Raw genomic sequence first — 16,589 nt, 5'->3', positions numbered from 1 at the left:
TTTTTTGTAATTATGAGGGAACCTTTCTACGTTTATGCCTGAGTTGTGTTTTTTTTGTAATTATGAGGGAACCTTCTACGTTTATGCCTGAGTTGTGGTTTTTTTGTAATTATGAGGGAACCTTCTACGTTTATGGCTGAGTTGTGTATTTTTTGTAATTATGAGGGAACCTTCTACGTTTATGCCTGAGTTGTGTGTTTTTTTGTAATTTTGAGGGAACCTTCTACTTTTATGGCTGAGTTGTGTATTTTTTGTAATTTTGAGGGAACCTTCTATGTTTATGGCTGAGTTGTGTATTTTTTGTAATTATGAGGGAACCTTCTATGTTTATGGCTGAGTTGTGTATTTTTTGTAATTATGAGGGAATCTTCTACGTTTATGTCTGAGTTGTGTATTTTTTGTAATTATGAGGGAACCTTCTACGTTTATGGCTGAGTTGCGTATTTTTTGTATGTAGTATGACATACCCTAGATCTTAAACTGAAATTAACCTGTCCTGGTAGGAGTGGAAACTTCTCCTTTAAACCCAATACTGAATAAAGGTAAAACAGCTTTTATCGATATTGTATCAGAATTCCTCAGTAGGCTCGGCTTCTGAAATGTTAATTGATTTAATAGATATAGCAGGGAAACAGGCTTGATTATAAAAGGGCACGATTATAACTTTGTTCATATGACCTTTGAATGTTTGATACTAATATAATCCTAATTTAAAATCAGTGAACCTTGTTTTTGTAAATGTTCTTTATATTATTTTTTCACTACAAATTTATTTTTACCACTTTACATGTTTCCATTGTAGTTGAGATTTATTTCATTTAATAACAGAAAGTGTCACTCTCTATAACTCTCACTGCTGCAACTTGATCATTCCAGGATGAAATTCAACCCCTGTTCTTACGACATGAGGGATACCTTGGTGCCATTGGGGCCTTTTTGAGGGGTGCAGAAGAAAGCGATGAATCTGGTACGTGTTATGTTGATATTGTACTGGGATGGTAAAACACAATAATTATGTTTTCATGCTCTTACAATTTTATTTTTTCATGAACTGAGGGTTTTGTTCTGTTCTGGTTGATTGAGTATGAACCTCAATGAATCATGAGAAAAAGTAATTTGAACTGCAAGGTATTGTCAATATATGCATGAACAGAAAATTTGGAAAATAATATATATTTTTCCTTTGATGAGATATTGAAAGAAATCTGTAATGGGATGTAAGCAAAATTGTTTGTTACTGGACTTGATTGATCTCCATTGATAGTGTTTTCCCTGGCTTGATTTATCTCCATTGATAGTGTTTTCCCTGGCTTGATTGATCTCCTTTGTTAATGTTTTCTCTGGCTTGGTTGATCTCCATTGATAGTGTTTTCCCGGGCTTGAATTTGTATTTGGTGTGCATGTATTATGTTCTCTCCCAAAACAACATAATTATTCAAGAATCATGAAAAGACATGCGTTGTGAACACATAAATTGTTGGCACACAAAATTTGTTGTTGCTATACATTTCTGCATGGTTTGTCTTTTGCTAATTCGAGACCATGGTTTGTTTGTAGGAAGCCAGTCCTATACCTGGGGGGAGAACTATGCCCGCAGCTCTGGTCTCAGTAGTACCCAGCATTCCTCAGTCAACTGGAAACGCACAAGGAGCTCCACGGTAGGTACAATAAGCTCCACGCGTACGGTAGGTACAATAAGCAGTGAGTTCATGTCTAACTCTGGTTGAAAAATAAAACACTTGAGTGAAGAACAACTAAACTAATTATTAAAATTAAAATTAAAATCCTTTTTATTAAAATGTCACACATCAGAATACATATGTAAAACATCAAATTGTATTAAAATAACCACATATACCCATTCACCATTTCTGATGTCCATTCTTGAGTAAGAATTATGAGACTATAAAAACTAGTATAAGCTAAAATGACGATTTAACCTGTTGGCTAGGCCATTGTCTACATTTATGATATAAAAATCAAAAATATATGCCAGATAGCCAATGATTGTTGTTGCTGTTAGTTACCTCCCTTTTATATGCATTGACTGAAAATATTGAACACCAGTTAACTCATTCACCCCTGAAGTTTCAAAATGAACTATTCCAACCTTTGAATTGGGAGAGTTCAAATGTGTCTTCAGGGGTAAATGAGTTAATGAGAAACATCCTTATACTATGCTGTGTTCTATTACAACAGAAAAAATGGTTTGTGAATAAAATTGAACATTTAGCCATACTGAACTTGATTAATAGCTGCACTGTATGCTTACATAAAGGGTCACAAATATTTGATTAACAAACTCAAAAACATCCTTCTTGTTGTAAGTAGAAAACAGAGTGAGTTTATGGACTACAGCATACTTTTAGGTTAAATACTGTGAATATCTTAATTGAAATCATGGAAAAAATATGGGACAATCTTGGAAAAAATATGGGACAAACAAAAGTGAAAAATTCTCTTCAGAGATATTCTAAATGTTGCTTTAGTTTGATTTACTTGAGATAATCTTAATGTCGCTTGAGTTTGATATACTGGAGATAATCTTAATGTCACTACAGTTTTATATGCTGGAGATAATCTTAATGTCGCTAGAGTTTGATATACTGGAGATACTCTTAATGTCACTACAGTTTTATACGCTGGCGATAATCTTACTGTCACTACAGTTTTATACGCTGCAGATAATCTTAATATCACTACAGTTTTATATGCTGGAGATAATCTAAATGTCACTACAGTTTTATACGCTGGAGATAATCTTAATGTCACTACGGTTTTATATGCTGGAGATAATCTTACTGTCACTACAGTTTTATATACTGGAGATAATCTAAATGTCACTACAGTCTTATACGCTGGAGATAATCTTACTGTCACTACAGTTTGATATGCTGGAGATAATCTTACTGTCACTACAGTTTTATATGCTGGAGATGATCTTACTGTCACTACAGTTTTATACGCTGGAGATAATCTTACTGTCACTACAGTTTTATACGCTGGAGATAATCTTACTGTCACTACAGTTTGATATGCTGGAGATAATCTAAATGTCACTACAATTGCATTTACTGGAGATAATCTTAATATCACTACAGTTTGATATGCTGGAGATAATCTTAATGTCACTACAGTTTGATATGCTGGAGATAATCTAAATGTCACTACAATTGCACTTACTGGAGATAATCTTACTGTCACTACAGTTTGATATGCTGGAGATAATCTTAATATCACTACAGTTTGATACGCTGGAGATAATCTTAATGTCACTACAGTTTTATACGCTGGAGATAATCTTAATATCACTACAGTTTTTTATGCTGGAGATAATCTTACTGTCACTACAGTTTTATACGCTGGAGATAATCTTAATGTCACTCCAGTTTTATATGCTGGAGATAATCTAAATGTCACTACAGTTTGATACGCTGGAGATAATCTTAATGTCACCACAGTTTGATACGCTGGAGATAATCTTAATGTCACTACAGTTTGATATACTGGAGATAACTTTAATATCACTACAGTTTTATATGCTGGAGACAATCTTAATGTCACCAGTTTTATATGCTGGAGATAATCTTAATGTCACCACAGTTTTATACGCTGGAGATAACCTTAATGTCACTACAGTTTTATATGCTGGAGACAATCTTAATGTCACTACAGTTTTATATGCTGGAGTTAATCTAAATGTCACTACAGTTTTATATGCTGGAGATAATCTTAATGTCACTACATTTTGATATACTGAAGATAATCTTAATGTCACTACAGTTTTATACACTGGAGATAATCTTAATGTCACTACAGTTTGATACGCTGGAGATAATCTTAATGTCACCACAGTTTGATTCGCTGGAGATAATCTTAATGTCACTACAGTTTGATACGCTGGAGATAATCTTAATGTCACCACAGTTTGAAACGCTGGAGATAATCTTAATGACACTACAGTTTTATACGCTGGAGATAATCTTAATATCACTACAGTTTGATACGCTGGAGATAATCTTAATGTCCCCACTGTTTGATACGCTGGAGATAATCTTAATGTCACCACAGTTTGAAACGCTGGAGATAATCTTAATGACACTACAGTTTTATACGCTGGAGATAATCTTAATATCAGTACAGTTTTTTATGCTGGAGATAATCTTACTGTCACTACAGTTTTATATGCTGGAGATAATCTTAATGTCACTAGTTTTATATGCTGGAGACAATCTTAATGTCACCAGTTTTATATGCTGGAGATAATCTTAATGTCACTAGTTTTATATGCTGGAGACAATCTTAATGTCACCAGTTTTATATGCTGGAGATAATCTTAATGTCACCACAGTTTGAAACGCTGGAGATAATCTTAATGACACTACAGTTTTATACGCTGGAGATAATCTTAATGCCACTCCAGTTTTATATGCTGGAGATAATCTAAATGTCACTACAGTTTTATATGCTGGAGATAACCTTAATGTCACCACAGAGATAATCTTACTGTCACTACAGTTTGATATACTGGAGATAACCTTAATATCACTACAGTTTTATATGCTGGAGACAATCTTAATGTCACTACAGTTTTATATGCTGGAGTTAATCTAAATGTCACTACAGTTTGATACGCTCGAGATAATCTTAATGTCACCACAGTTTGATACCCTGGAGATAATCTTAATGTCACTACAGTTTTATATGCTGGAGACAATCTTACTGTCACTACAGTTTTATACGCTGGAAATAATCTTAATGTCACTCCAGTTTTATATGCTGGAGATAACCTTAATGTCACCACAGAGATAATCTTACTGTCACTACAGTTTGATATACTGGAGATAACTTTAATATCACTACAGTTTTATATGCTGGAGATAATCTAAATGTCACTACAGTTTTATATGCTGGAGATAATCTAAATGTCACTACAGTTTGATACGCTGGAGATAATCTTAATATCACTACAGTTTTTTATGCTGGAGATACTCTTACTGTCACTACAGTTTTATACGCTGGAAATAATCTTAATGTCACTCCAGTTTTATATGCTGGAGATAACCTTAATGTCACTACAGTTTTATATGCTGGAGACAATCTTAATGTCACCAGTTTTATATGCTGGAGATAATCTTAATGTCACTACATTTTGATATACTGAAGATAATCTTAATGTCACTACAGTTTTATACACTGTAGATAATCTTAATGTCACTACAGTTTTATATACTGGAAATAATCTTACTGTCACTACAGTTTTATACGCTGGAAATAATCTTAATGTCACTCCAGTTTTATATGCCGGAGATAATCTAAATGTCACTACAGTTTGATACGCTCGAGATAATCTTAATGTCACCACAGTTTGATACCCTGGAGATAATCTTAATGTCACTACAGTTTTTTACGCTGGAGATAATCTTAATGTCACTACAGTTTGATACGCTGGAGATAATCTTAATATCACTACAGTTTTTTATGCTGGAGATAATTTTACTGTCACTACAGTTTTATACGCTGGAGATAATCTTAATGTCACTACAGTTTTATATGCTGAAGATAATCTTAATGTCACTACAGTTTGATATGCTCGAACTGGACAAGGTAAATGCTCGTGACCACTGTCCAGTGCTACTTGACCCCGACACCTACAATCCAGACATGGTTGACCTTACCAAGGACACCGATGCCCGAGAGTACTGGCTTGACTGCTTCTCAAACACTGTGGATAAGGTCAGTCTGACACTTACCTCTCCAGCATTAACTCTTTTTTAAATCTGCTTATTTCTGAAAAAGAGATAATGCATATCTCCTTCTTTATATTACCTAGCTGATATAGATATTTATTTTCATGGTTTTTATTTTTTTTATTTTTTTTATTGCGTTAGTTTGAATGTGCTAATTTTTGACAAATGCTTAGTATATAAAATTGTTATGATGTGGCACATGGTAAATAGCTGTACATCATTGTTTTGTTCTAAATTGTGATGCATACGACTTGAAAAGTATTTACAATGAGTGGAAAAAAAATGATAATAAAAACATGCCTACTGTATATAGAATTGAAGGTTTGTATGCAATATCTCATTGATTAAGACATGAAATAATGTAAAAAAGAATTACAAATGACATGTTTTAGACAAAGGGCCTAGCCATTAAGAGCCAGATAAACTCACCTGATGCCGAAGAAAGGGCAGATAAGTTCAAGGCTAGCTACCTTGAACGTCTCAACGAACTTAAAGAAAATCCATGGTATTGTTGCCTATTTCCTCTCGCTTTTAGTTTGTATCTAGCCAAGAAAAAGTTTTTTTGTTTTGTTTCTATATCATTCAGAGATCTTAATTTCAATTTATACTTAAGTTCACACATACAAAACTTACCATTCCTAAAGATAACAATCCTGTGCTAATACTCATTACTTGTGACCAGTCAGGCATATCAATGACCAGCCATATAGATTCATTTTGATTGAATTGAACTCAATGTGTACTAGTTACACTGTCTTTTAATTATACTCCTCACTAAGTGAGGTGGGTATATGGTAATGGCTTGTCTGTGTGTGTGTGTGTGTGTGTGTGTGTGTCTGTGTGTGTGTGTGTGGGATTGATGAAGGTTAAGTGTCAAAGTCCACAGTACTGAGGTATCTGAACACTGTTTTGATTATTGCTATTGTGTGTGTTATTATCTGTGTGTATTGTTTTATTTAATCAGTGCCTATGGATTACTGACAGTGAGATTTTTATTAGACACCAGCAGCCATCTACTTCGGGACTTCCTTTTCACAGATCCTTACTCACAGGTTAGTGATGAAACTTTGCCTGCTTTTAACTTTTATATTGACATCCATATATCAATAGGCAGTGAGAAAAGAATGTCTTTTCAGCTAATAATCTGATATACAACCTATCACAATCTTGATTTTTCTTTAAATAGCAAAAGCAGACTGAGAATGAACTTGCCCTGCGGAGCCTGCCAGATCGTCTTAACTTTCTGGACAGTATAAGTGAAACTGACCGGGCACTTGACCTGGCCAGAGGTCTCATGGCCGGTAATGTGTTTGACTGGGGAGCAAAGGAAATAGTGAAGATAATAGAATCAGGACAGGACTTCGGGTTTAGTGAAGCTCTAGATAAAGTGGAAGGTTTGTTTAATAATAGTATGGTGATGATGAAAACACACAGTGAAACAGATGGAGTATTGTTCCCCATCCCATATTTTACTTAAGTTTATATAGAGAAATAGTAATTTTGAATATATTGTTATTCCCAGTGGGGAAAAATTCAAACTGTCAAGTTTGAATTTTGAATATATATGATTGGAGTTTGATGGTATAATAGTTAAGAGTCTGAAGCCTGGGAGGTGGGGCTCAAAAAGGTCAAATTGGCAAAACTTTTGACAATTTTCTTCTCCAGACCAAGAAAAGTTAGAATTAAATATTCTTGATGGATGGAAAACTCCTAAGGTGCTTTATCAAAAGTGTGAAATCCCTTACCCAAGGGTCACAATTATCCCCTGTTAAGTTTTACTGTATTTGTTCTTTCAGTGTTTTCTGACAATTTCTAGCTCTGTATTTGATACATATATATTGGTCAATCCTTAACTTCATTTGTCAGTATTGGAATAATATTTTTTTTGTCACTTCAAAACAACAAATAACAAATGTATTACAACTTAAGTGACTGTTTAATCCCATTGGTCTCTTGTTTAATGAAGTTATGACTTACTGCATACTGATAATATTTCATTGACAAAATTTAATATTAGTACCATTAGCATGAATGCTCACGTTTGTACTGTTGTCATGGCATAAAATAGGCCTTCTATATGATCTCTTCAGCTCGTCCCTGGCTGTGTGACTGCTTTGATGCCTGGTTTGAGAGGCTGAACAAAGCTCCTCCTCATCAGTGTGCTGTTGTGTTCTGTGATAACAGTGGTGCTGATATTATACTGGGGTTATTCCCCTTTGTAAGAGATCTCCTCACCAGGGGAACTAAAGTAAGTATCTTCATCCATTTATACAAGTTTAATCATAATAGTTCCAGAAGTATATAAGATATGTTTGAAGGTATAAGTGCTTTAGAAAATAAGCAGGCCAATGTACCTGTGCAGTGCTCCCGTTCATAAATAAAGTGTCCAAATTTGCATATTTCAAATGTAACAGGTTTTCAATGTCTCCAGGCATTTTAAATACAAAATTTGTGGTGAAATAAAGACAACCGCTTTGAATGTCAAAAATACTAGATTTACTACAAAGTGTCTAAACCATTTATTGTTTACATTTTTTTTAATGATACTTACTTAAACTTAAGATGTCTTTTGATGAAATTTTTCAGTAATGTTTTGAAAACAAAATCTGTGAATTTTACACTTGATTATTTTTTTCTAAGATTTAACTACCTGTACTGCTTTTACAGGTGATATTGTGTGCTAATTCCCGTCCCACTCTTAATGACGTCACCTTTAATGAATTAACAATACTTGTGAAGCGAGTGTCAGAAATCTGTCCAATCATCGACAAGGCCCTAAAGGAAAACCGGCTGATGCCAATGGAATCAGGACAGGAATCTCCTTGCCTTGATCTGAGGTAATCCGTCCTATTAGTTCACATCTTAGCATTTCTACAAGTCAGAATTATACCTTATATAGCTTTCGGTAACAGACTTATTAGCAGGTTTTTTTCACTTTTGAATCAATTGTTATATATTTTGTCATAGCAACTGTATGGATATGTAAAATATGTGTAAATAATTATTTTAAAAAGTCTTGACATTATAAAATGTTTTTGACATATTTTACTGAGGCCTGTTTTTAATATCCAAAATAATCCAAATCATATCCCTAAATAGATGTTTGCCCCATTTTCCCACTTTGTTCTGCCAGCAGAGTTTCTCTCACTTTTTCTCAAAAACAATAAGCAAAAATTTAATGAAACTTTTCATAAATGTTCATGAATATAATGGAAATGGCTTTTCGTTTTTTGATTGGTCTATGCATGATTGGTTGAAATTTAGATTTTGACCAGTTTTGCTCAAGTTTGGTATGTAGGTGTATAATGGTACTGCAAACACTACTCCAACTTATATAGCATCATTTGCGACTGCCGAGGTAGTTTCAGGCCCCTATCACACGAAGTAGCGGCAGCGTCTACATTAAGTTTTTGTGTTTAAGTTAGTCTGAAACTACAAGTGCTAGACTAACCAAACTTGACATGTGCATCGATGGTCAAAGCGGGGCACAGGCGAGACAATATATCAATCCGAATTGCTTGTTATATATAAAAAAACATTCATTTAATTCATACACACCTGTTATGATCATTACACACACTCTGCAGTAACTAGGAGATCATTTGACCACAGGATGTAGATTTTAAATGTTGGACTTAAACGAGGGAGTTTCAAGGGAGATTGGTGAATTTTGGTCAAAATGATGGAGTTTCCCTCCTAATGGGGGAGGGTTGACAGCTATGTGACAACAGGAGTCCTGCTAGAGTTTAGAAGGATGAGCAAAAGAGTAATATATAGATAATAACACATCTGTTATCAGGTGGTTGCTCCAAGATATTTGTCAGTATACTGATGTTTCCATTTTGTTTCCAGGTTGGTTGACCAGTCTCTAGTGAAGGCTATGGTACGTGAGAAGACGGACCTCGTTGTGATAGAGGGAATGGGGAGGGCAGTGCATACAAACTTTGATGCCAGGTTCTCCTGTGAATCACTGAAAGTTGCGATCCTCAAAAACAAATGGCTGGCCAATAAATTTGGGGGAGAAATGTTCAGTGTGATATTTAAATACGAAAATCCTGTCAGTGGGGACAGCAGAGACAGCAGAGACCGAGATAGCTGATTCTGTCTTGTGTATCTAGACACAGTTTTAATTAGACTGGCTCAATTACATGGATTGAAAAATCAAAAAGATGCTACTGAAGAACAGAGTTTAACTTGGAAAATAAGTTCTTGATAGTGTTCATCTAGGAGTGACTGAAGGAAAGAGTTAATCTGGCAATGCCTCAATCATACAGCTAATCTTCAAATAACTCAATCATAAAGTGGAGCTGATCCTTTGTTGGGTATATTTAGACACATTTTTAGTTGGATTAGCTCAATTACATCTATTAGTCAAAGTACGACAGATATACTCAAGAATAGAATAAACCAGAAAACCTAATATTTGAAAGAGTTTACCTAGGGGTGAGTCAATAGTTAGTCGGGCAGTGTCTCAAACGTATAGTCAATCTCGAAGCAACATGTTGTTGAGAAAAAATATCAATATAGAAATGTAAACTTTATTTATTTTAAAACAATTATGAAACTAGTTATTTCAACTGATATTAATTACTGTTGATTGCCCAGATGGTAGCGTGTGAGGGCCTCAATATGGTTGGTTGGGTGGCACAGTTGATAGTGCACTTGCTTTTCACCAATGTGGTCAGGGTTCGATTTCCTGATCAGACGTGAAGAGGTATGGGGTCACCTGCCCGACCACATGTGTTTTGTATCGGGGTAGTACTCCATTTTCCCCCCACATTAAGATCCTGCACGATCTACTGTTGAGGGTAATTAGAGTGACTCAGTTATGGAATTAATTATAGAGTGACTAAATTATCTACATCTTGTAGATGTGAGTAAAATTTAGATTTTAATTTAGAAATGACTTTGGAGTGACTCGATTATAGAGTTGATATAATAGTGACCAAATTAATTTATTGAGTAACAAACAGTTATCTCAAGTGGTACAAAGTTAATGATAGAGTTAATTTTCAGTTACTCATGTCAATTGATGTTACCGATATTATTAGAAATTTTGCAGTTACCGGATCAAATTGCTACTCTAGGGAATAGTGTTTTAGAAGCTAGTTTCACCTGTTTATGTAGATTAAGAGACAAATATTTGTATGCAAACTATGATTTATTTCTACACATGGATATATTCCTGAATTATTATAGTAATTGGACAGTTTCACCTGTTTGATAAAGAATTTTTGTATATGCATTGAAGAAAAAGCAATTTTTACATATATTTAAACACCATTATTTTCTTATGAATGATCACAATGACCCCTAGTAGTGTGAGAAGTGACGAGAACTTATTGTGACAATAAACTTGGTTACCATATTTTAGATTTATACTTTAACCTTGAGACTGCAAGTTACAGACAAAAACCAGCTTGTGTAAAGTTTGAAGTGATTAAGAAGACTTCATACCCTAAGTTATTTAGAAGCACACTTATAGTGCTTCTGAATTACTGAGGGTATGGAGTACCACTTCATTGTGTTCATGAATTACTGAGGGTATGAAGTACCACTTCATTGTGTGTTCATGAATTACTGAGGGAATGAAGTACACTTCGTTGTGTGTTCATGACTTACTGAGGGTATGGAATACACTTTATTGTGTTTTCATGAATTACTGAGGGTATGGAGTACCACTTTATTGTGATTTCATGAATTACTGAGGGTATGAAGTACACTTCAATGTGTTTTCATGAATTACTGAGGGTAAGAAGTACACTTCATTGTGTTTTCATGAATTACTGAGGGTGTGGAATACACTTTATTGTGTTTTCATGAATTACCGAGGGTATGGAGTACACTTCATTATGTTTTTTTCATGAATTACTGAGGGTATGGAGGACACTTCATTGTGTGTTCATGAATTACTGAGGGTATGGAGTACACTTTATTATGTTTTCATGAATTACTGAGGGTATGAAGTACACTTCATTGTGTTTTCATGAATTACTGAGGGTATGGAGTACCACTTTATTGTGATTTCATTAATTACTGAGGGTATGGAGTACACTTCATTGTGTGTTCATGAATTACTGAGGGTATGGAGTACCACTTTATTGTGATTTCATGAATTACTGAGGGTATGGAGTACACTTCATTGTGTGTTCGTGAATTACCGAGGGTATGGAGTACCACTTCATTGTGTGTTCATGAATCACTGAGGGTATGAAGTACACTTCATTGTGTTTTCATGAATTACTGAGGGTATGGAGTACACTTCATTATGTTTTCATGAATTACTGAGGGTATGGAGTACACTTCATTGTGTGTTCATGAATTACTGAGGGTATGGAGTACACTTCATTATGTTTTCATGAATTACTGAGGGTATGGAGTACACTTCATTGTGTGTTCATGAATTACCGAGGGTATGGAGTACACTTCATTGTGTGTTCATGAATTACTGAGGGTATGGAGTACACTTCATTGTGTGTTCATGAATTACTGAGGGTATGGAGTACACTTCATTGTGTGTTCATGAATTACTGAGGGTATGGAGTACACTTCATTGTGTGTTCATGAATTACTGAGGGTATGGAGTACACTTCATTGTGTGTTCATGAATTACTGAGGGTATGGAGTACACTTCATTGTGTGTTCATGAATTACTGAGGGTATGGAGTACACTTCATTGTGTGTTCATGAATTACTGAGGGTATGGAGTACACTTCATTGTGTGTTCATGAATTACTGAGGGTATGGAGTACACTTCATTGTGTGTTCATGAATTACTGAGGGTATGGAGTACACTTCATTGTGTGTTCATGAATTACTGAGGGTATGGAGTACACTTCATTGTGTGTTCATGAATTACTGAGGGTATGGAGTACACTTCATTGTGTGTTCATGAATTACTGAGGGTATGGAGTACACTTCATTGTGTGTTCATGAATTACTGAGGGTATGGAGTACACTTCATTGTGTGTTCATGAATTACTGAGGGTATGGAGTACACTTCATTGTGTGTTCATGAATTACTGAGGGTATGGAGTACACTTCATTGTGTGTTCATGAATTACTGAGGGTATGGAGTACACTTCATTGTGTGTTCATGAATTACTGAGGGTATGGAGTACACTTCATTGTGTGTTCATGAATTACTGAGGGTATGGAGTACACTTCATTGTGTGTTCATGAATTACTGAGGGTATGGAGTACACTTCATTGTGTGTTCATGAATTACTGAGGGTATGGAGTACACTTCATTGTGTGTTCATGAATTACTGAGGGTATGGAGTACACTTCATTGTGTGTTCATGAATTACTGAGGGTATGGAGTACACTTCATTGTGTGTTCATGAATTACTGAGGGTATGGAGTACACTTCATTGTGTGTTCATGAATTACTGAGGGTATGGAGTACACTTCATTGTGTGTTCATGAATTACTGAGGGTATGGAGTACACTTCATTGTGTGTTCATGAATTACTGAGGGTATGGAGTACACTTCATTGTGTGTTCATGAATTACTGAGGGTATGGAGTACACTTCATTGTGTGTTCATGAATTACTGAGGGTATGGAGTACACTTCATTGTGTGTTCATGAATTACTGAGGGTATGGAGTACACTTCATTGTGTGTTCATGAATTACTGAGGGTATGGAGTACACTTCATTGTGTGTTCATGAATTACTGAGGGTATGGAGTACACTTCATTGTGTGTTCATGAATTACTGAGGGTATGGAGTACACTTCATTGTGTGTTCATGAATTACTGAGGGTATGGAGTACACTTCATTGTGTGTTCATGAATTACTGAGGGTATGGAGTACACTTCATTGTGTGTTCATGAATTACTGAGAGTATGGAGTACCACTTCATTGTGTGTTCATGAATTACTGAGGGTATGGAGTACCACTTCATTGTGTGTTCATGAATTACTGAGGGTATGAAGTACACTTCATTGTGTGTTCATAAATTACTGAGGGTATGGAGTACACTTCATTGTGTGTTCATGAATTTCTGACGGTATGAGATACACTTTATTGAAAAGAGCTGTAGACTGCATAGACACTGTACATACCGGTTTTCCCTTGGCAGTGAACACATCATTAAGGAGTTATTATTTATTATGTGTTTTAATTTCCCCATATAACATAGGATCATTGAGGATTGTCACATTTCTTACACTGCCATGTGAAATGTTGTATAATTGTTTCCTTTTATTTTTATTTTACTTGCACGAACTCTTATTTTGTTAACTGAAATTTTAAATTATTTATGATGTTTGACTTCCCGCCGAACTACGTGGTAATTACAGGAAGTCTACTTTACTTGTATTATGTAACATGACAAAGAATGTATTGTGTACCAACCAAATCAATTGAAATCCCTCAAATTGTTACATATTTTAAAGAAAATGAAATGAAATATTTAATTATATCAACAGGAAACTGAAATCGGGTTGTTTCTATTGTTTGAATATATCGGTAGACTGTGTAATTTCTACACATAATAAAGATTGTTCAAGAGGGATAACTGTTCGCAGCTTAAAAAGAAAAAGAAAAAAATTGAAGGATTTTTTTACGTTTAGCTCTACGTATCAGACCTTAGTTCCCAGCATTACATAACAAAACACAGCTCCACACTCAAAAGTAATGTCAAAGAGGAGATCTTTCTGTCGTATTTTAAACCCCCCAGATATTTTCTCGATAACAATGTCAGATAGGTAACTGAAGTACTTAGTATTCAATACTTTTAAGAATGTGACTTTTTTGGCTCACCTGGCACAAAGTGCCAAGTGAGCTTATGCCGTGGCCGTGGCCGTCGTCTGTCCGTCATCCGGCGTCAATATTTTACTTTAAACGACTTCTTCTTAATAACCGAAAGGCCTAGGGTGTCGATATTTGGCCAGAAGCAAACTGGGATAGAGGGCTACAAAGTTTGTTAAAATTAATGACCTTCACCCATTTTCAAGGTCACAGGGGTCAAATATGTTAAAAACTTTAAACATCTTCTTCTTGATAACCAAACTTCCAAGGGTGATTGTATTTGGCCAGTAGCATGCTGAGATGAAGGGCTACAAAGTTTGTTCAAATCAATGACCTTCACCCATATTCAAGGTCACAAGGGTCAAATATGTTAAAAACTTTAAACAACTTCTTCTGAATAACCAAAATGCCCAGGGTAATGATATTTGGCCAGTAGTATGCTGAGATAAAGGGCTACAAAGTTTGTTTAAATAAATGAACTTCACCCATATTCAAGGTCACAGGGGTCAAATATGTTAAAAACTTTAAACAACTTCTTCTGAATAACCAAAATGCCCAGGGTAATGATATTTGGCCAGTAGCATGCTGAGATAAAGGGCTACAAAGTTTGTTCAAATAAATGACCTTCATCTATATTCAAGGTCACAGGGGTCAAATATGTGAAAAACATTCAACAACTTCTTCTGAATAACCAAAATGCACAGGGTGATGATATTTGGCCAGTAGCATGCTGAGATGAAGGGCTACAAAGTTTGTTCAAATGAATGACCTTCACCCATATTCAAGGTCACAGGGGTCAAATATGTTAAAAACTTTAAACAACTTCTTCTGAATAACCAAAATGCCCAGGGTAATGATATTTGGCCAGTAGCATGCTGAGATAAAGGGCTACAAAGTTTGTTCAAATCAATGACCTTCACCCATATTCAAGGTCACAGGGGTCAAATATGTTAAAAACTTTACACAACTTCTTCTGAATAACCATAATGCACAGGGTGATGATATTTGGCCAGTAGCATGCTGGGGTAAAGGGCTATTAAGTTTGTTCGAATGAGTGACCTTCACTTATATTCAAGGTCACAGGGGTCAAATATGTTAAAAACATTACACAACTTCTCCTGAATAACCAAAATGCACAGGGTGATGATATTTGGCCAGTAGCATGCTGGGGTAAAGGGCTATCAAGTGTGTTTTGAATGGCCTTCACCTATATTCAAGGTCACAGGGGTCAAATATGTGAAAAACATTAAATAACTTCTTCTGAATAACCAAAATGCACAGGGTGATGATATTTGGCCAGTTGCATGCTGACATAAAGAGCTACAAAGTTTGTTTAAATGTATGACCTTGAATTATATCATATTCAAGGTCACAAGGAGCAAATATGTTCAAAATATTTAAACAATTTGTTCTGAATAACCAAAAGGCTCAGGATGTTGATATTTAGTCAGATCAAGGACTACTATGTTTGTTAAATTGAATGACTTTGACTTATATTCAAGGTCAAAGGGGTCAAATTTGTTTAAAATCTTTTAAACGACCTCTTCTGAATAACCATGTGTCCCAGGATGTTGATACTTTGCAAGTTGCATACTGAGATGAAAGGCTATACAATTTGTTCAACATATTGACTCTGTTCGACTTTCAAAGTAACAAGGGTGAAATGTTTTAAAATCTTTTAACAGGTTCTTTTGAATGACTTTAATCATAAATACTGATATTTTGCCTGTAGCTTTATTTTAGATCACTTTTAAGGTTGCAAGTGTGAGATTTATACCAGGTGAGCAATGCAGGCCCACTGGGCCTCTTGTTTCAATATAAATGTCGAAGAGATCACTTTTATCCAATTCTATAGATAACGTGCTGTTTCCTCAATAATCATATAAATGAGAAGACTTATTACCCAAATATGTAAATAACATGACGTTTTCAATATAATCATGTCAGACAGCTAACATTCACTACCCAGTTTTATAAAGAATATAATGATCCCCCTATAATGTTGTCAAAGGGCTAACATTCACTACCCAGTTTTGTAAAGAATATAATGTTCCCCCTATAATGTTGTCAAAGGGCTAACAT

The 16,589-nt window shown here is 35.0% G+C and overlaps 1 protein-coding gene across 2 annotated transcripts in view; it reads left to right on the top strand.

Moving 5' to 3' along the window:
- Window positions 1-11,468, top strand: part of LOC110460581 (pantothenate kinase 4-like) — a 19,216-nt gene extending 7,748 nt beyond the window's left edge. For both annotated transcript variants that reach the window (XM_021513563.1, XM_021513562.1), the window contains exons 9-17: window positions 877-967; window positions 1,558-1,658; window positions 5,584-5,736; window positions 6,143-6,255; window positions 6,715-6,802; window positions 6,937-7,144; window positions 7,841-7,998; window positions 8,418-8,587; window positions 9,603-11,468. In XM_021513563.1, coding sequence (XP_021369238.1) covers window positions 877-967; window positions 1,558-1,658; window positions 5,584-5,736; window positions 6,143-6,255; window positions 6,715-6,802; window positions 6,937-7,144; window positions 7,841-7,998; window positions 8,418-8,587; window positions 9,603-9,849 — 1,329 coding nt within the window. In that variant the 3' untranslated portion in view covers window positions 9,850-11,468. The remainder of the gene's footprint in view (window positions 1-876; window positions 968-1,557; window positions 1,659-5,583; window positions 5,737-6,142; window positions 6,256-6,714; window positions 6,803-6,936; window positions 7,145-7,840; window positions 7,999-8,417; window positions 8,588-9,602) is intronic.
- Window positions 11,469-16,589: the final 5,121 nt, after the last annotated feature.

The sequence above is a fragment of the Mizuhopecten yessoensis genome, unplaced genomic scaffold, assembly GCF_002113885.1.
Source record: "Mizuhopecten yessoensis strain PY_sf001 unplaced genomic scaffold, ASM211388v2 scaffold10439, whole genome shotgun sequence".
In the NCBI taxonomy this organism is placed as follows: Eukaryota; Metazoa; Mollusca; class Bivalvia; order Pectinida; family Pectinidae; genus Mizuhopecten; species Mizuhopecten yessoensis.
This window is presented reverse-complemented; position numbering and strand designations above follow the sequence as displayed.